Source organism: Canis aureus, chromosome 15 (genome assembly GCF_053574225.1).
Source record: "Canis aureus isolate CA01 chromosome 15, VMU_Caureus_v.1.0, whole genome shotgun sequence".
Taxonomy (NCBI): domain Eukaryota; kingdom Metazoa; phylum Chordata; class Mammalia; order Carnivora; family Canidae; genus Canis; species Canis aureus.
Window position 1 is genome coordinate 66,089,052 of NC_135625.1, and position 21,455 is coordinate 66,110,506.

General features: G+C 46.0%; 1 protein-coding gene across 6 annotated transcripts in view; it reads left to right on the forward strand.

The window, feature by feature from the left end:
• The window catches only part of CNTNAP2 (contactin associated protein 2), a 1,978,697-nt gene that overhangs the window by 1,818,701 nt on the left and 138,541 nt on the right, over nucleotides 1–21,455 (forward strand). For all 6 annotated transcript variants that reach the window (XM_077850275.1, XM_077850276.1, XM_077850277.1 and 3 more), the window contains one exon: nucleotides 2,791–2,924. In XM_077850275.1, coding sequence (XP_077706401.1) covers nucleotides 2,791–2,924 — 134 coding nt within the window. The remainder of the gene's footprint in view (nucleotides 1–2,790; nucleotides 2,925–21,455) is intronic.

A 21,455-nucleotide genomic window follows, 5' to 3' on the forward strand; every position in this document is an offset into this window, starting at 1 on the left:
GCAGGAACAGGCTGGAGGCTGAAGGCATTAACTGAAATGTGGAAAATTGAGACAGAAAACTGTCTGGGGGGAAGAGCAAGAGTTTTGCGTGGTGTCTGAAGTGCCAGTGAGACCTCCCCTGGGATGGGATTGGTGGTGAGGGAGAGCAGAGAAAGAAGGGGCTCAGCTAACAGTGCAATGAGGCCAAGGGATCCCTGGGCAACTCAGCGGCTGAGCATCTGCCTTGGGCCCAGGGCGTGACCCCAGGGGCCTGGGATCGAGTCCCACGTCGGGCTCCCTGCATGGAGCCTGCTTCTCCCTCGGCCTGGGTCTCTGCCTCTCTCTGTGTGTCTCTCATGAATAAATACATAAAATCTTCAAAAAAAAAAAAAAGAAAGAAAAGAAAGAAAGAAAGAAAGAAAGAAAGAAAGAAAGAAAGAGAAAGAAAAGAAAGAAAACAAAGAAAGAAAGAAAAGAAAGAAAGAAAGAAAGAAAGAAAGGAAGGAAGGAAGGAAGGAAGGAAGGAAGGAAGAAAGAAAGAAAGAAAGAAAGAAAGAAAGAAAGAAAGAGAAAAAAGAAAGAAAGAAAGAAAACAAAGAAAAAGAAAGAAAGAAAGAAAGAAAGAAAGAAAGAAAGAAAGAAAGAAAAAGAAAAAAGAAAGAAAGAAAGAAAGAAAAGAAAGGAAAGAAAGAAAGAAAGAAAGAAAGAAAGAGAAAAAAGAAAGAAAGAAAGAAAACAAAGAAAAAGAAAGAAAGAAAGAAAGAAAGAAAGAAAGAAAGAAAGAAAGAAAGAAAGAAAAAGAAAAAAGAAAGAAAGAAAGAAAGAAAAGAAAGGAAAGAAAGAAAGAAAGAAAGAAAGAAAGAAAGAAAGAAAGAAAGAAAGCCAAGAGGCCAAGAGGGTTATTGCTAAGGAGAAACTGATTCGGATCAGGTGATCCAGACAGAAGACGACGATGCCACGTGGTCAGCACAGAGTCACCAAGTTGAGCCAGCTCTGCCTGGAGCTGCATCCCCCAGGAGGAGGGAGGGCTCCCCCGAGGTCCCCACAAGCCCCCCCCCCAACCACCAGGGGACACCTGTGCCTACAGAGATGCAGGACGGGCCGTGAATTCACACTCACCCAGGAGGGGAAAAGCAGCAGCGCTTGGTCGAAATGCTGTAAGCAAACCCATCTAGGATAAAACACTAGGGTCAAACTCGAAAGCAGGGATGGTTCGTCAAATTTGTCCAGAGAGCAAAATCAGGCCACACAGTTAGTTCTTGATTAATCTAACGCACGCTGCTGGCAGGTCCAGGCACGCGGTGGAATAGTTGAGCCACGGTGGCTGCGCGACGGAGGGCAGCGTTCCAGAAGCCTCGCATTCAGTCACGCGCATGTGGATACGCAAGGGCACGATGGCTTTCGGGGAAAAGACACCGGCCAAATAGTCACAGTAGTTATCTCTGGACGGTGGGATTTCTGGTGACTTTCTTTCTCTTTTTCTTTTTCTTTTCCTTTTTCTTTTTTTTTTTTCCTTCATTTCTAAGAAATCTGGATAATCTAGAAATGATTTCAAATCATTTCTAAGTTTTGATTATCGTGTTTTATTTCACGACTTGTCAATCAGGCTCTCCGCGTCGTTCCTCCGGGAGGCAAAGGAAAGAGGCAGCAGAGACCCCGGTGAGACGATCTACAGCCGGTCAAACCCTGGCTGGATGGCAGGCTTTGGTCTTTAAGCTGTGGGATGTCGGAGGCTGTGAACATGAAGAATCCAATTTGGGTTAAAAAAAATGAGATTAAAAAATTGATGTCTCAAAGAATCATAAATAAGAAACACAAGTTACGTTTGCTGTGCAGATTAATGAACAGCAGGCTCTAGAATATTATATTAGTCTTTTCGAATATTATCTGTCATTGCTGGGGGGAGACAAGCAAGATGGAGAGAAAAACAGGGTGATTTGTCCGAGGCAAAGTGAGCCAGACCTGAGGACCAGTGAGAACCCGGGGTCCCGGGGAGCCCATCTTTCCTTTGATGTGCATCCGGATTGATGCAATTTCTAACCTAGAATAAAATTCATCGCTTTGTTTTCTTGGCCTCAGTGAAGCCACCCCAAATCCCATGTATTTCTCTTTTGTAAATTATGTTTATTTTTAATATTGTATGCTCATGATTCTTTTTACGCCGAATGTCGCACTTTGCTGGTGGCGTGAGACCATCCCTCCGTCCTGCATTTATTTTTTATTTCACGTAGTATTTTGTCGCTCTGCCGGCGTCTCCATAGTCCTATGCTGTGTGTGTCCCCATCATCCTTCCCAGGCTTGGTCCCCGCTCGGATCATTTATACCATTTGCTGCTTCCGGTTGAGATGATGGTCACTGATGGCCCGCAGTTGGGGGACTATGAACTCCTGCGTGCTTGAGGCTCTTAACCCCGTGGTTTGGCGTGTGCCATCGACCTAGCGAGTCGGAACTCAGAAGAGCCACGGTATGGGCAGACAGCAAAACAGGCCAGCCTGAGCAACAGGGGGTGAGAGAAGTGACATGGAAATGAAACCTAGCGGCGCCTGGGTGGCTCAGTGGGCCAAGCACCGGTGTTCGGCTCAGGTCATGATCCCGGGGTCCTGGGATCGAGCCCCACGTTGGGCTCCCTGCTCAGTGGGGACCCTGCTTCTCCCTCTCCCTCCATCCCTCACCCTCACTGAGCTCTCTCTCTCTCTCCCTCTCCTCTCTCTTTCTCAAGTAAATAAATAAAATCTTCAAAAAAAATAAAATACAATGAAATGAAACCTAGAGCAAACAAATTACAGAGTCTCTTTTCTTTCCCTTCCATAGGAAGCTTACAGATTCGGTACAACCTGGGCGGTACCAGAGAACCGTACAACATTGACGCAGACCACAGGAACATGGCCAACGGACAACCCCACAGTGTCAACATCACCCGGCACGAGAGGACCGTCATTCTCAAGGTATATACCTGTGTGCATCGCTTGTATGGGAGACGGTTTTATGATCCCTGTCCTCGGTTATACTCGGCCACTGGTTATGGTTGGGGTGGTTGGGTTGGTATCATTGGGGTGGTTGGGTAGTTACGCTTTCTCCTACAAATTATTGATCAGCGAAGTAGAAGGGCGTGTAGATATAGAAGGAAAGACAACGATGGAGTTAACAGCAAAGACATCTCTTAGGGAAAAGGTAGACTAAATGTGCCCTATGTATATTTTTGCCTTGCTGCTTCGAGTCCACATGTCTATCAATAGACTGGGTGACGGGCAGTGAGGAGGGCCCTTGATGGGATGAGCACTGGGTGTTATGCTCTATGTTGGCAAATTGAACTCAAATAAAAAAAAAAAAATCGACTGGTTTTATCTGTCACACCATCCTCTCTTCTCCGTGCTCTCAGATGTCTGGAGCTTATCATGCTTCCCAGCGAAGGCTATTTTGGTTTATCTGACCTACTTCTTTCACTTACTCCAACACAATATGAATTAAACTGTGGTTGGGGTTTTGTTTGGGTTTGTTTTTGTTTCTGGTTTTTTTTTGTTTTTGTTTTTGTTTTTGTTTGTTTTGTTTTTTTGTTTTTGTTTTTGTTTTTGTTTGTCTCTGTGGATGGATGCTCTGCCTGAAAAAAAAAATCCTTAAAACACAGACCTGCCCCAGAACCTCACTCTGGTTGTAGGCTTTTCGGCACACGAAGGCATGGTTTTATGATGACCGTCAGATTTTATTGCCAGTTCATTGATGGTCCCTACCCCCCACCACTGATTTTCACAGTGGAGGAGCCAGCCTGAGAGGCCCCATGAATAAAACAGAGTGAGGACGTCTCCCTGGGAACTAAGCCAAGAGATCAAGGATGGGAACTCTCCGTGCATTCTCTAGAAGGAGTGCAAAATAGACACCTGTCAGGAAAAAGAACAGCAGGGGGATACTGTTTTGTCAGCAGAGTGGAGTGTCATTTGGCAGGGGTCCAGCGGCCACTCAGACCTCATTCGGGTTCGGCTGGTTGCCGTGTGAAGTTCAGGCCGCAAAGCAAAGGCACAAGTCCCGTCGGGTTTTGAGCGCCGGTGGATGTCAGATTCATAACTTGATATGATGGAGTTTGCGCTTGGCCTTTAGCAGGAGATGCTAGAGGGTACTTTGAGGACGGGTCTTTCCTCAGAAAATGACAACGTGCAGTTACGGTGTCTTGTGCCATCAATCAAAGACGTGTAAATAAGGTGACCCCGCCGAGGTGGGCAGAGTCCCTGAGCCTAGCACGGTGCCCGGCTCATCTCAGAAGCTGCAGGTTATTTCCTGAGCAAACCAAGCCCGTCGTGAACCATAACTCAAGGTTTATTCAGGAACGCCACTAAGGCCCGGATTGGTACAGTTTATATCGTTACAGGATGAGGATGGTTTTATGGCATTTTTTCAACCTTGTGTTCATTGGCTTTCAATTAGGAACATTCTCTTGTCTTAACCCATGCCATCTGTCACCTCTTGCGTAGTGGCATCTCTTGCCATTGCAGCATCACAGAATAATGTTAAAAGTTTTTTTAAAAGCTCAACAGTCGGCTTTTGGGGCAGTAGACTGCAGGAGACCTACCTGAGCTGTGGAGCCTTGCAGGGCTCACTCTCCCCGTCTCCAGGAGAAACGCTCGGTGTGTCAGAACAGGGCCTCACGGGTGGGGAGCCGCAGACAAAGAGGAGGGTCGGGTGAGTGTGGGTTGGGGACAGAGCTCATAGAGCCATTTCCAGGTATATTTCCCAAAATGAAGTCCGGAGTAAAGGTAGGTAAGGAAGGCCAGTCCTTCTGGCACATTCTGCAAACTGGGGATTCTTCAGAACTAACTAGAAACCTGCCTTTTTTAAAAAGGTTTTATGTATTTATTTGAGAGAGGGAGAGAGAGAATACATGCACCCACATTGGGGGCAGGGGAGCAGAGCAGACTCCGCACTGAGCAGAGAGCCCCTCGAGGGGCCCGATCCCAGGACCTCAGGGATCGTGACCTGAGCCGAAGGCAGACACTTCACCTGCTGAGCCCCCCAGATGCCCCCTAACCAGCAACCATGTAAGAACAAATATCAGCTCAACCGGAGCCACCACCTGCCACAGAATTAGAAATTGCCCTGAAGATGGGGAGAGGATTGGCTATTTTAGGAACTTGGGGCTTTTGAGGCATGGAAAGCCCTAGAAGTCTGGAGAGTGGAGGGGCCAGAGAACTGCAGAGAGTCCAGGAGCCTGAGGAGGGCTTGGGGGAGAGTCTAGCTCTATTGCTCAGAGTTCTTTTGGTTGCAAATGACGGAAAACCGATTCCAAATTCATTTGCAGGGAGAATTCTTAGCATAGGTCACAGAATTTAAGAAAGGGCTAACTACAGTTTGGGAGGAAAGCCCAGGGGACCTAGAGGATCACAACAAAGACCAGAGCCTGTTGCCCCCTGCCATGGCCTCCTCTCCTCTCCGTGCTCCCCTCCCTCCTCCCTGCCTCCCTCCCTCTAGTACCTCTGCTGGTCCACCCCTCGCCCAGGGCTGGAGTGACCCCTCTTCCCACAGCCTCCCCCTTTTCCAAGTCATGGATCACAGGCACTGGAGCACGGGGCTGAGAAGAAAGTCTGAGAAAAGGCTCAGGCTTTTGCAGAAGAAAGTCTCTTGGTTCTCATTTCAAAACCTCAGAGAAGGTCTGTGACTGGCCTGGCCTGGGTTATGTGCTGCCCTGTTGGGAAAAGGGAGAACAATCTCTGGCAGCCCCAGTCAGATGCGGAGAGTGGGGAGCTGGGGAGAGTCCTCCACAAGAGTAGGAACACGGTTCCAGAAGAAAGAGACACGAGAGGTATGAACACAATGGCTGCGCAACCCTTCGAGGCTAGGAACAGCCTGGAAGTGGGGAGCACTCCAAAGACACAGATGGAATTCTGCTGGAGGAGCTGTACCGAGGGTGGCGGAAGGTCCTGCCCTCTCCTTTTCTGTCATATGCAGCAACGCAATTGCGCTGAAATTTCTGGAAGTGTTGAGAAAGCCAGATGCCTCCACCTACTTGAATTCAGCGAGGAAAGATTCATGGTCTCTGGTGCTCCAGGTCTTCCTCAGCCTCTCCAACCCAGCTCAGAAGGGAAGCAAAGCCGGATGATGGCAGGATCAAAGATGGCAGCAGAAGAAAAGCTATGGCTCCTCCTTCTGGAAAAGTAGGTCAGAGAGACTTCCTGCCCTGCTCTCTTTCAAGTGGGGAGACCCTTGTGGAACATGCAGGCACCTCCGAGGTTACCTTTAGAACTCTAGAAGAAACACCCCCTTCCTTCTGGAAGCAGTCTACAAATCCATCTTAAGAACTTCTATAACCTCAGGAATGTATGGGAGAGATATGGGAAGCGTTCGTCACGATCCTTTCTGTGGGAAGGGATTCTAAGTGGTTTGGTTGCCTCTAGAGTTTTCTGTCTCTTAGAAGCATGTGCTATGTTTTTTTGGTACGTGTTGCATTTTTACGATCAAACAAAAACATGAAACACAGGTATCTTCAACCCATCCTGACAGCCCCCAGTTACATAACAAAATGTAATAACAGAGATATTTTAAATAATTTCACATTAAAATGCACTTCTAATCAAAGAACGAAACTAAGACTAATTCAAACATGAACATAAAATGCTATGATGTGATGCCTCTGGCATTAAGGTGAGATTTTATACATTTCTATACGCACAAGACAGCACGTAATTCCAATGGTGTTTATCCGTGTTTACGGTGTTTTTAAAAGCAGGTTTACTTTCCTAGCTGGGTTTGGCTAAAGCTAACATTAAATTAATTTGCATTCCCTGAGCACATACTGTCTGAAATGGTGCTGAGCCCTTGAGGGAAATTGACCTTGGATGAAACATTTGCTGCCAAAACACAAAGTGCCCAATCTCCACATAGATAATGAGGAGCCGACTCTGGGAGTCATCAGACACCGGAGTGAGCCAGAACCCGTGACAACCCTCAAGTGGCGTCATTTATGAAAACTCACAGTTGCACCAAGGATAATAGCTGAAGGCTTACCGCCAGTCAAGATGTAAAACAAACCCCAGGCAGGCAGAGAGCACCTGAAAACGTACTGTATGCGATGAAAATTCATGCCAATTAGATAAATCCAAGAGCTGAACATTACGAGGAATAATTGCAAAGTCTTGTGTGACAAAGGCCTTCTTCCCACTTTCCTTCCTTCCTGCTGTCCAGAGTTTATTTCTATGCCCTTCTCTTCCTTTCATCCCCCATCCCACTGAGTAAGGGATGCAAGGTGGTTCACAGGCAGTCTGTACGATGACATAGAAAATTGAAGTTAAAAAAAAAAAAAGGAAAGAAAATTGAATTAAAAAAAAAAAGAAAGAAAATTGAAGTAAGTTACAAAGGTATATGTATTTCTTACCTACCCTTGGTTGGAGTTACTGTCATAGAAAGCTGTCCCATAGCACCGCCCACTTAGGCAATGTCCCGTCCACGGTAAGAGCGCACATTCATCGGCACTCGCTGTGTCCTCAGCTCTGACCTAAGCATGTTAAGCATGTCCCCCCATTCAGTCCTCACCAAAACTATCCAGATGTGAAACCTGAAGCTCACACATAGTCCAAGATAACTTGCATGTGCTCGGGTGCTCTCTCTCTCTAAAATAAATTTTAAAATCTTTAAAACAAAAGAAGTGGATACCTGTGGTCAGTAAGAAAATGAGCGGTATTACAATGATAAGAATAATAATTGTTCTTAGTATGAAATAGTTTAAAAATGTGCAAAAAGCACAGAGAAATAATGTATATCATAGCCAATCATCACACATTTGGGCATTTTATTCTATTTCTTCACATTTTTTTTAAATGCAGTGATAGTCAAGGCCCTTTGTCCTCCTTGTTGCAGAGTGAGTCCTGAGAAAGGCAGCAGACAGTGCTTTCAGCAGCATTTCTGCAACAAATGTGTTTCCACAAGGCCAGCCAACGTAGCATCTCTAGGGAAAGTTAGGTGTAACTTAAAAATGGATTTCAATGGCACCTCGGTGGCTCAGTTGATTAAGCATCTGTCTTCAGCTAAGGTCATGATCCTAGGGTCCTGGGGTAGGGCCCTAGGTCATTGGGCTCCCTGCTCAGCGGGGAGTCTGCATCTCCCTCTGCCTCTGCACACACAGCACCAGCCCCCCGTCCCAGCTCATGCTCTCCCTCTGTCTCTCAAACAAATAAATAAAATCTTTTTTAAAAAAAATGGATTTCAGTGCAAACAATTCCAGAGAGAGTAGGAGGAGGGGTGATGGGCCCACAAAAAAGGGTGAGGGGCTGATGTGACACAGCTCTGGCCTTATCCGTGGGTAAGACTAACTCTAAAAAATGAATAAACTACATGTTCTTAGTATGACTATCACATATTTCGGGGGCTTTGGTGAAAGTTCGACAAGAGAGAGCTCAGGGTGTATTCTCTGGCACAGATACTCAGAGTCTATATTCTCCCAAAACCAAGTGAACAGATGGTAAGGATGTCATGTTCATTTTGGCTTTCATCTAACTGGAGGCCCATCCCGTCTTCGCCAAGAAGAGACTAACAGCCTTCTCCTGCAAGCGAAATTAAGGACTTTAAAAAAATAATAATAACTCCCACATCATAAAGAACAAATGATTAGGTTCTCTAATTTTTGTATCACAAAGAGCATGACCTCAGTTGTTTTCATCAGGAATTTTCAAAAAATTGTTTTAAAAATCACTGAATTCTGTCTTTTAAAATAAAATACAGATGATAGTTTCTTACCCGCTAATAATCAGAATTACAGCCAAATTATAAAAAAAAAAAACAGTTGCTAATGAAGCTTGCTAATGGAGCTATATATTGAATATGAACCCTAAAAATGGTCAGAAAGGTGTAACCAAGGGAAACACACACTGTATGCTAAATGCTAGGCACAGAGGGAAAGAAGCTAATATTAGGATAGCACCAGTTGTTACTACAAAGTAACTAAAATCTCAGTGGTTTAACCCAATGAATGACTCTCTTACATATTTTTTTAACTTTTATTTATTTATGATAGTCCCACAGAGAGAGAGAGAGGCAGAGACACAGGCAGAGGGAGAAGCAGGCTCCATGCACCGGGAGCCCGACGTGGGACTCGATCCCGGGTCTCCAGGATCGCGCCCTGGGCCAAAGGCAGGTGCCAAACAGCTGCGCCACCCAGGGATCCCTCTCTTACATATTTTTAGAAAAGCAAAGCCCTGTGGTCCCCAGGAGTGATGAACTGATGCTAGGCAGGCACTCTGAGGACCCCCGCCCACCACCCATCCTCCCTTCCCTCAGGGGGAGTATAGTTCTTGACTAAACCAAGTCTCTGTCTGTTATCTGTAGGGCCCTCCGTGTCTCTGTCCCCTGGGAGGCTCTACCTCGCCCATAATCTGCCGTGGCCACCTCCGAATTGAGTGTTGCAGATAAAGAAGGAGTCCCGAAGGGTCCATTTCCCGCAAGTCTCAACAGCACTCAGGGTTGTTTTACACTTTCAAGTCTCTTGTTGATCCATTGTGCTGGTTTCGTTGCCTGCGCAATTCCTCAAAAACCTGTGTTGGCTTCTGATCTGGGAACCCCACAGTCTTTCCTGGATATGAATCTTGGACATATGTGATCACACCCTCTTGAGGTCATGGCGGCTCTCTTGAGGCCATTTGAAGCAAAAGACTTGCATGGGAGGTAAAGATCCTAATTTTACCTCCACTCATGGAGCTAAGCCAGTTTGCTGAGCTAAGAAATCTGAATGCGTCTTTGTTGGTCAACTTTTCTTGCAGTTTCTTTCTTGTTCTCTGGTGTAAGGCTCTAAATTTTTTGACTTTATTGCCTTTGGGGGATGGTGAGAAACTGGCTGATTCTCTTCCGAACCCACTCGTTCTTTGTTTTAGGAAGCAGGAAGCAACTGACACCCATGACCTTCTGGCTCTTCTGAAGCACCTTCCCCCAAAGCTCCAAGTCACAGGCCTTTACTCTGCCTTCTGGGTTACATGAGGTGACAGTTTGGGGGGGAAAAAAAGAATTTTATCTCATAACACTGTGGTCCATCTTTCCAGACTCCAACATCCGTTTCTGCACCACATGCCCCTCACCCCCGACCATAGCGCCAATGCTGCCTTGCTTAGGTTTCTGTGATGGGAGCGCCTTTCCTCAAGGCACCCACTTACGCCTTACTTTGGGTCACACTTGCTGCCATAACTGAAAGAATTTATAGATGGTGGTCATTTTTCCACCAGCATGTGCTCATCTCCAAACTCATCAAGTTGAATATAGTAATTGCATACAACATTTCATAAGTCAAAATAAATAAAAACATCAAATAGATGGCATTAATAACAAACAATTGTTGGGGCAGTTTTATTAGCAGTAAAGTGAAAAGTAACTCAATGATGCACCTGTAGGGCAGTGGTATGTGTGAGGTGATATGAAACACTGAAACCTGTCCTAAATGTGGTGAATGGTCCAGTTAGAAGGTGTGTCAGGTAAGCTCCTCGGGCCAGAAGAAAGTCATTCTGCCCAGGACGGCCCCTAATAATCGTGTTACGTAGTGCTCGAAACTTCCGTGCATACCCTCATTTGATCCACTCAGCCTTATGAGTCAGGAGAAGCCTGGTGTTGTGAGCCCATTTAATGGATGAGAAAACAGAGAGCAAGGATGTCCAGGTGACTGATAAGGTCCCAATGCTCACAAGAAACAGACTTTTACTCCAGAACCTAGACAACCAGGCCCCTTCTCCAGGGGCCGCTCATCGCTCACATGTTGCCTCTTCGTTACCTTTGCAGACACGCAGGAGAACCAGGCTCACCCTGCTAGTTTGCTTTAGAAACTTCTGAAAACCTTTAAGAGTTTTAAATAAAAATAAGTCTTTTGGGGAGTTAGTGAGTTTGTTTTGGTTTGTTTTGGTTTTGGTTTTGGGGGGTCAGTTCAGGTAGCGGTAGGAAATAGTGAGTAGGACGCTTGTCTGGTAAATGGTTTTGACAGGAAGGGTGGATAAGACAACCTCCACGGCTCAGAAAATGCCACCTGCCGCCGGAAGGTGAAGCATGCACATTGAAAATCTCTGTAGGCAATGCCTGGGTGGCTCAGTCAGTTAAACGTCTGCCTTTGGCTCAGGTCATGATCCAATCCTGGGATCGAGCCCTGCATCAGGCTCCTTGCTCACGGGGAGTCTGCTTCTCCCTCTCCCTCAGCCTGCTGCTCCCCTGCTTGTGCTCTCTCTCTCTCTAACAAATAAATAAATAAAATCTTAAAAAAAAAATCTCTGTAGAAAAAGAGGTTGATGGAGCAGCTTTCGAAAAATTGTTAGATCTGCTAATACAGCTTATGTGATTTAAACTTTTTTTTCTCAGAAATATCAAGAAAGATGCCAGGATTTCTACCTCAACCCAGTAGAGGAGAAGCCTATGAAGGAAATAAAAACACTAATAACAGTAGTGTGGTTAGCAGCCAAAGCCATCTCTTGATTGTACTGTGCACCAGTGTCTCACTGCTTTCCAGGCTGTACTCTAAGTAAACAACACTCCCATGAGACAAATATCTTTTTCCCATTTTGCTGGGACATCGGTCAGCAAGGAGTAGTTGAGACCCAAACCCAGATCTGCATAATTCCCAAGCCCAGACTCTAAGCCTGTGCTGGAACTGGTGTCCAACTGCACAGGTTGAGTTGATGTGGTCGGACACAGTGGAGGACCCTTCCCTAAAAAGGCCAGTACGCACCCCACCCCCCAGCTGGGAACCCAGGTTAGCAGATGGACTCCACGCCATGTCCACGATGCATTGTTAGATGACAAATACAGTATGTCGATGAGCACATGCAGTGCGATCTCAGCTTTGCAACATTAATGATATAAAGCCTTTCAAGCAAATCATGGGTAGTATTATGCCAAACAAGAAAATGCAAAACCTACTGTGATTTGTGAAAAATTATATTCAAAAACTTTAAATACTGGGACACCTGGGCGGCTCAGTGGTTGAGCATCTGCCTTTGACTCAGGGCGCGACCTTGGGGTCCTGGGATCAAGTTCCACGTCGGGCTCCCCGCAGGGAGCCTGCTTCTCCCTCTGCCTGTGTCTCTGTCTCTCTCCGTGTCTCTCATGAATAAATAATAAATAAATAAATAAATAAATAAATAAATAAATAAATAAATAATCTTTTAAAAATTTTTTGAAATACCAAACTAGGTGATAATCTCCTTAGGAAAAAATAATCTAATGTAATGGGAAAACACAGTTGTTAAAAGAAATGACCTAATAACATCTGGCAGGGGGGAACCATAAAAATCATAATGTCCCTATGTAGCAAAGGACTTAGCAGCCCAACTTTTAGGGCCGGTACACTTGTGCCCACGAAGAATTCCAGATCAGTTCTTTGGGTCTCCATGAACAATACCTCCTGCACTTTCATTCTCGCATCCTTCTTTGCTCTGGAAACACAGAGACTGGACTGGCGTTAGACACCAGAGCTCAACTGCGTTATTGTAAAAACGTGTGCCTTTATTACCCTGGAACGTTCTGACAATAAAGAGCAATACTCAAAAGCATATAGATGTAAACACTCCTGAAAATTTTAATATCTGAGGTTGTTCAAGTCTTTATTAAAGAAAATAACACTGTTTGGAAACATTAAATCTTTTTAGGGATGTCAGAACAAATAAAGAAAGTTGACCCAGCTAGCCCAAGGCCCCGCTCTTGAAATTACATTTACTGTAACTTCTTCCCTTCGGCTAATTTAGTGTTTATCTACTCGGCATGATGAACTCCCAGCTTTAGATGTGCACCAGCATGCTTGACAGAAGGGGGTGGTAGCAGGAATAAGGATGAGCCTGTGAAGTCCCTTGGTCCTTCCCTCCCGGAAGCACTGTTACCATTGGGTCGCTCTCTACTGGGAGTCCTGCAAATTTATTACTCGTTCACTTTCCACTCCAGTGGAATGCTGACTTATGTTTAATTTTGTGGAGGGCGTAGGTCAACATTTTATTAGTTCCTTATATCATTACAGTGGTTTAATTCCACAGGAGACATCTGGGAAAAGAAGAGAGAAGGAGGTATACATTGGGAACTTGCCTTTTAATTTGGCCCGTACGTGAGTCGGTTTGTCTTTTGTTTTGTTTTCAATATTTCCATGCGTCCAGAGCAGCCGATTCACAAATTGAGACACCTATCAAAAACCCCATGACCTAAAAAAATAAAAAATAGTAATAAATAAATAAATAAATAAATAAATAAATAAATAAATAAATAAATTAAAAAAAAACATGACCTCATTAGCTTTTTGTCGTTTGGTTTCAGGTTGGGCTCTGGGTCTTGGCCTTTGAAAGGGTATTTCAGCAAATGTTCCTTATTTAGTTCTGAGTAGAAAGTAGGACTATTGGGGGAAGCTTCTCCAAGAAAAGAGAAGATGCACAGCTATGAGGCCCCATGATTCCCCACCACCACCGGAGCCTTCAAAGCCTCCTGCGGCTTCAAACAAGAGACCATCTCTATACATAGAGGTGTGGGCGCCAGATTTGAGGACACAGTTCCCTGGTATACAGTGGAGATGTGTGATGAAGACTGTGCGGAAGAAGACCAAGTGTTGCCAAGATGGTCCTGGGATGTTCCACCAAGAATGCATTTTTTGGATATTCAACACCACATGAGGATCGCCAAGAGCTTCACACAATGACATCTAGTTGGCATCAACCTCTGACACACGTCCACCCTGTGACAGGAGAGTTCCACAGGGCAAACAGTCCTCAGGCCTGACATGGAGGAAGTCAGGGGTTCATCAACCCCATTCTGTGAGGCTGTGTGCTGATAGGAAGTATAGTAGACTCAGCCCAACTTCGTTCACGTATGTGGTGTCCACCTACCAGATGAAGGACATTCAGGTCCGCGAGGATGAGGCAGGTAGGGCGGGGATGACCCATAAAGGAACAAGAAGCTTGTGTCCCAGGAGGAGAGAAGAGCTCTGCTCACAGATAGGAGGACGCTGCTCTACCGCCTTCTCAAAAAGCGGAGATACTTGTGCAGGTGGTAAAGCAGCAGAGGGTAGTAGCAGTTTGGGCTGCTCCCAAGGCCGTGGCGCAGAACGTGAGATTTCCCTTTGGGAAGGGCGAGGGCCTAAGCAGAGAACACCGCCCCCTACCCCCACCACGGACCGGGATCCCCAGATTCAGAGGTTGTTATCAAAACATAAATAATTTTTAAAAAACCATAAATAATAAAGGAGTCCTTATTGACAAGCTCCTCCACTTAATAGCTCCGTGTTCCCTGGCAAGTTACCGAACTCTGTTTCCTTATTTGTAAAATGGGAATAAGGCCGCCTCGTTTAATGGGGTTTGGGTGTGTGTGTGTGTGTGTGTGTGTGTGTGTTAAATGAACATACGCACGCAGACATCAAGCATGGCCTCGCCCAATAAACGCTCTTCGCCCTCCTTGCTTGCCAGCTCCTCTTTGTTAAAAGCAAAACAAGCAAGAAAGCAGCTGTCGGGGCATTATCAGCAGGTCCCTTGGGATCAAGGCTCCTGTCCCATGGTTTGCAGATCCCCCCACGGAGCAAGTCCTAGTGTTTCTGGTGGGCAGCATCCAGCAAGAAAGGCCAGCGATCACGCCGACACCAACCAAGGGCCCTTGACATGTCGCGCTGGTGCTGAGGAAGCATGGAAAAGGGGAAAATTCATCATCCCCAGGGGTGGGGAGAGTGAGTAGCTCAGAGAGGACTCGCAAAGGTATCTGAGCTGTTCCTGAAACCCCTCCGACTCATCTGATCTGACACAGAAAAAGACTCATCATGAATATGCCAACACTTCCAACTTTTTCATTTCTTCTCGAAAGCAATCTCCTCTGCAAACGAAGTGTGCACTCCGGGGCCAGACAGGGTCTCCATCCCTGTGCTCCCGAAAAATGTGTTCACCTCGCTTTACATGTCTTACAGCTCTCGGTGGGAAAGCAGGTGCGATGCAGCCTGCGATGCGGTGTAGGCTTTGAGATGTCCATCCTCTCTTTCCTTCTCCAGAACACAGCGCGCTTGTAAACCCCAAGGCTGGAGGGTTCATTTCCACCCCCCACCCCACCCCACCCGCAAGCACGTGAAATACATAAATCATCTCAAGAAAGAAGGTTCCTGGATTTCTGTTTTGTCTGGCAAGAAAAGCAAGGTCCAGTCTGTAAGGCCTCAAATTAGCAGGTCCATCTGCAGGCCGCTGAAATCCCTCTCCAGGATTGGGATTCTCGAAGCTACTTTTTAGGACCATAGGCAGAGCAGGTGAAAGCAGGTTTTCATCTCACCTAAATATATCTCTTCTCTGAAAGATAAAGGCATCTCAACATGCGGTCTGGGGTTCTGAGGGGTTCCACGCTGCCCCTCTCTCTGCTCCAAAGAGGGAAGAGGCCACCGGCATTGAGCACCGGGATCTTGGTGGCCGGTGGGGCCTGGAGCGGGTCCTGAGCTGTGTTAGGATGCCCTCTCGTGGTCAGTAGCCATAATCGGTGTGCAAGTCCCTTGGAGGCCGTTTTCTACAAACAGGCGCTTAATCCAAGGTCCTGGGTTGTGCAGGTGGGAGGGGGGCATTTGTAGGGACGACAGTGGGACATGGTGTTGCGGACACCAACGGGAGCTCATCGTCGTCATGTGCAAAGTGTACGTACAACCCAGGGATCGTGTTTATACTCGCACACCTCACAGCTCTGCCCCCTGCCCCCTGGACACCCGGGACCCCCAGGAAGTGTTTGCTGAGTGACTGACTATATGGATGAGTCAAGTTCATAATGAGGAAAGGTTGTGAACGCACACCCTACGCTCAGTGGATTCTTTCTACTTTCTGAGGCATATTTGGTTTTTGTTTTGGGGTTGGTTTTTTTGTTTTGTTTTGTTTTGTTTTGTTTTTTGGGGGTTTTTGTTTTGTTTTGTTTTGTTTGAATTCAATTTGCCAACATACAGTAGAGCACCCAGTGCTCATCCCATCAGGTGCCCTCTTCAGTGCCCGTCACCCAGCCACCCCACCTCCCCACCCCGCTCCTCTTCTGCAACCCTGTGTTTGTTTCCCAGTTAGGGGTCTCTCATGGTTTGTCTTCCTCTCTAATTTTCCCCCACTCAGTTTCCCTCCTTTCCTTTACAGTCCCTTTCACTATTTCTTATATCCCACATCAGAGTGAAGTCATATGATGATTGTCCTTCTCTGGTTGACTTATTTCACTCCACATAATCCCCTCCAGTTACATCCACATCGAAGTAAATCGGAGGCATATTTGATGCACGTTCTCCCCTCAGCCACCACGTAGGGAACTAAGAGAATGAACCAGTCCCACCCAAAGTGTCTGACATGAGGAACTATGTCCCACATGTTGGAGAGGACGGCACGCACAAAAACTTAGCGGGCAGAAGGGAGGGTCCAGGCCTGTAGTTCAAAAGTGAAGGAAAAGTATCAGAAAGGACGTGGAAGGGGCGCCTGGGTGGCTCAGTCGGTTGGGCGTCTGACTCTTGATTTCAGCTCAGGTCATGATCTCAGGGTCGTGGGATCGAGCTCCGTGCGGGGCTCTGCACTCAGCGGGGAGTCTGATTCTCTCTCCCTCTACCCCTCCTCGCCTCAAAAATAAATAAATCTTAAAACACAGGAAGCAGAAGATAATAAATATTCTCTTCATCTATCCAGTAAATGGCTACCATCCTGCAAAGCATCCCTCCGGGTACCATCACCCAGGGTCGGAGTCAGAAGTCAGACAGTAGGAACGAGCCCACCTACCAGCCTGACTCCTGATGCCCCATGAAAATAACATCAGGATCTGGATTTTCAGCTTCCATTTGAGCTTGTGGGTTTAACCCCTGCAGCTGAACACCACAAACGCAGAGCAGGGGCAGCAGTGGAATAGGAGACGGGTTCCTGTGGCCTCCAGTCTCTGGACCAGATGTGAAAACCTGTCCTGCTCCCAGAGATGGCTGCCAAGGAAGCCGGGGTCAGAGACATCAGAAGACCCATAAAAGGCGATGTAGTAAAAATGGGGAGAGGGGAGGACAGAAGGCAGAGGCGACACTGGGGTGACCAGTATTCTCTGCACTTGCTGGGGGCATCGCGGCAGCCTAGCTTTGCGATGGCCAAGGGTCCAGGCCGGCACGATGGAGAAGCTTGGACTTTCCACGCCACAGACCTCTGGGCTTTGCCTCTTAGGACCTGCATCCTCTTAGGTGTCATAACTGAATCCCACTAGCTCGGTTTCCTCAGCTGTAAAATGGGGCACCCAAGGCGATAGGCCCACAGGCCGTTGGCAGATTCGTTGAAATAATACATATAAGTTCATGCAGGTGGGATCTGACCTAGAGCTGACCTTCAAGAAATGTGAGATGCCACATTGACGATGGTGATGGAGGAAAGGGAAGAAGACCGAGAGTTACCTCAGTCCATTTTGTGACGGCTTTCTCACACACACGTGCACGCACATTCACACATACAGGCACACGTGTGCACGTGTGAATACTCTTCTCACGTGTCACACAAAGCTTCCCCTTGTCTTTCTTCTGTCCCTTTCCTCACCACCCCCACCTCTCCCCACTTTCTACTTCTTGGAACAGGCTCCAAACACAGCATTAAAGACATTAGTGTTTCCAGAAATCTGAGCTTTTCTGCTTCCCATGAGCCAGCAGACCGGCCATCAGACGGAGCTTCCAGACCCATGTCACTTCCCCCACCTTCTGAAGTCGCTCTGCATATAATGATTTTCTGGAGGCACCTTTCCGCTCTTTCACCTGGAACAGAGTTTGAAGGATGTGGTTATCAGGCCTCTGATAATGCCAATTTTTAGACTCCCTCCTGAATATTGTTACTGCCGCCAAAACCTACTGGCAAAGTAATATCGATAGAGCCTCTGTTGAAAAGGATGTGTTTGCTGAGGGTTTTTTTTTTTAATATCAAGGACTTTAACTATATTACAGTTAAAATCAATAGAAATGTAACCTTTCAACCACATAAAATGAGTTCATTTTTATTATTAGTCTCTTTCTGCCATCACAGTTTCGTGATTGCAAAAGGAACCAGGTCAACTTAAGTTTTATTGAAAGACCATTAAAGAAACAAACTCAAATTCATTTAAATACCAAAGCCAGTGCATTAAAGAGATCAATAAAGTAAAATCACCTGAAGTTGCTATCCTTAAACACCCCATATTTGAGAATCATCCCGTAGCCACAATTTGAGCAAACCTATAAACCTAGACGACCAGCCAATAAAGAAGAAAACGCTATTTCATTATGTAGGTTTAGAACCGTAAAACCCTTCACTTTAGTCTGATTAAACATATAGCATTTAAATTTTCACTCAGTATTTTAAAACATCACCTGGCAAAGACCCATGGCTGGATGAATGCCATTTACTTAGGAAAACCATTAGCTCCCCGGGTCAGGAGAATGACAATGATAGAAAACACCATTTCATTTCTTTAAAAGTAACCAACACAGAATTAGCTTGACTGAAAGGGAGTCTTAGCCTTGGAGGGAATCAAGATATTCTCTTTCTAACAGCGCTGAGCATGGTATCTTGTGCATGGTAATGTGTATTAAATTGAATGTTCGCGACGGACACCATGGACTTAGGGTAGACCCAAACTTCCTGGTGATCCAGGTTCCCCATGTCTGAGTGTGATCCTCCTCTTCCATACCCCCTTCCCTAGACCCGAGAACAAAAACAATTGTCCCAATCCTCTTCAGGTTCTTCCTTAGATACTACAACGTAAATTGCAAACTTGAGCACTAAGGTTTGCTCAGGATGGTTTTAGAATCAAAAGGGTCCTCATGGGATACTGAGTCCAACCTGTGACCCAACCTGGAATCACCGCCAGTCCCCGCCTGACATCACCGGATATGGGAAGCATTCCATTCCTCTTGATTCGAAAACCATTTATTCTGTTCTTCTGATTATAAGATTAAGAGTATTTATTGTAGCATGTTCAGAAAAGAATGCAGAGGAAAATTAATTTTGCCTGAGCATTCTGTTGAAAGCCAGTACCCCCATGTTTCCACTAAAGCCACCTTGCCTCCTCAGGGGCATTGTTCAGATACTTCTGTCTTCCTTCTCCACTGGCTCGTTCCCATCAGCATTTCTCTCCCTTAAAACAAAGTTCTCTCTTGACCCCACTCTCCCCATTTCTTTGTATTTCTTGGCAAAAAAAACTCTTAGAGATAGCTGTCTATGCTCACTGCTTCAGGTCAGCTTCTCCCATTCTCTCTCTCTCTCTCTCTCTCTCTTTGTTCCAGTCACTTTTACTGAACTGTCAATTCCATGCAATGCAATATGCACACTGGCCGATTGAGGAGTTTTTTTTTTTTTTTTTTTTTTTTTTTTTTATTTATGATAGTCACAGAGAGAGAGAGAGAGGTGCAGAGACACAGGCAGAGGGAGAAGCAGGCTCCATGCACCGGGAGCCCGACGTGGGATTCGATCCCGGGTCTCCAGGATCGCGCCCTGGGCCAAAGGCAGGCGCCAAACCGCTGCGCCACCCAGGGATCCCCCGATTGAGGAGTTTTGATAGATGTGTACACCCATGTAACCAACACCACAGTCAAGATAGAGGACATTTCCAACACCCCAGAAGTTTCCCTCAACCTCTTTCTTGGCAATCCCCTCCAAAAACTGCCCCCAGGAACTACTCCTCAAATTTCTACCCATGTCTATAAAACCATATATTCGGTGGCACCTGGGTGGCTCCGTCAGTTGTGGTCCGACTCTTGGTTTAGGTTCTGGTCATGATCTCATGGGTCATAAGATCCAGTCCTCCAATGGGCTCTGCACTCAGCAGGGAGTTTGCCTGAGAGTCTCTCCCTCTGCCCCTTCCCCCACTGGCTCTCTCTTACTCTCTCTCTCTCTCTCAAATAAATAAATAAATAAGTAAATAAATAAATAAATAAATAACTCTGAAACCCCACCTTCAATTTTACCTGTTTTATAATTTTATACAAATGGAATCATAGACTGTATAATCTTTTATGTCTGGCTCCTTTCACTCCACATAATGGTTCTGAGATCCATTCTTCTTCTTGTATCTGTGGTTGCATTTTCGTTGCCGGGAAGTATTACATTTATGAATATATCATCGTGTGTTTATGCATCCACTTTTTGATGAAAAATGGTGAGTCATTTCCAGTTTAGGTATATTTGGAACAAACCTGTTATGAACATTTGCATACACACACAGACACACACACACACACACATACACACGCATAGGATATACTTTCTTCATTTCTTCTGAGTAAATATCTAGGGGTAGAATTGATGGGCTATGCGGTTAGCATATGCTTAACTTATTTTCTGTTTTCTGTTACCTCCACCAAAGCCAGAGAACTCCAGCTGCCTCACATACCCACCAGCACTTGAAAACCTAGCCTTTTTCATTACAGCCCCTAAAGTGGATGTACAGTGTTACCTCATCTTGGTTTTCATTACCATTTCCTTTCTGACTAGCGACATTGAGCTCTCACGTGCTTATTGACCATTGGCAAATCTTTCATGAAGTGCCTGTTCAAATATCTTGCCCCCCTTTTTATTGAAATACTTGCCTTTTGATTACTGAGTGATAAGAGTTTTTTTACAGTCCATGGCCAGATGCATGTACCATGAATATTTTCTTCTTCATTTTCTCCTTTACTGATTCTCAGTCATGCTTTTGCCCACTTCCGAAAACCACTGCATCAAGATCATTGGTGACCTCCCCACTACTAAATCTAATTTTCAGTTCCCACATAGCTCCGCTTCAGGGCAATATCTGACACAAGGGATCCCTGCAGTTGGGACACTGCCCTATTCATATTTCCTCCCGCCTTGCTGGCCCTTCCACTCAGTCTCCTCTGCTTGCTCCTCTGCTTCCTTACACTCCCTCAGTTGGTGTACTTCTGGGCTCAGCCTTTCCTCCATCCTATTTTTATTCACTCCCTTGGTGATTTCATCCCAAATTATTATCTCAACCCAAACCTGTCCCAGAATTCCAGACTCAGGCCACGCTGACTGCTGGGCATCTAACACACTACTGGATGTTTAATAAACATCATACAAACTCAGTATTTCCAAATATCACCCCCTAGCCCCTTCCTCCGCCCACAGGCCACGTCATCTGTAGCCTTTGGAGTGTCACTTAATAGCTACTTCATCCTTCCAGCTGCTCAGGCCGAAAACCTGGGAATATCGCTGGAATAGCGCTCTCTCACTCCTACATAACAATCTGTCAGAAAGTCAGAGTGGTTCTTCCTCCAAAACATCCATATCCTGACTTCACCCCTCAGAGCTGCTGAGCCTCCTTCAGCACTGGCCACCCTCATTTCTCACCAGCTGGCTTCAAATTCGCTAATTTCAACAGTTTGGCAGGGTGACTCATGGAACTCAGGAGAGCACTATACTTAGGATTAAGGTTTTGTTACAAAGGATGCGAATCAGGACCATCCAAAGTGAGGGACGTGAGGGTGAGATTTGAGAGTCCCAAAGTTCCTTGTCCTCAAGACACATCACTCTCCTGGCATATTGATGTGACTACACGAGTACTACAGACAAGGAATTGCATCC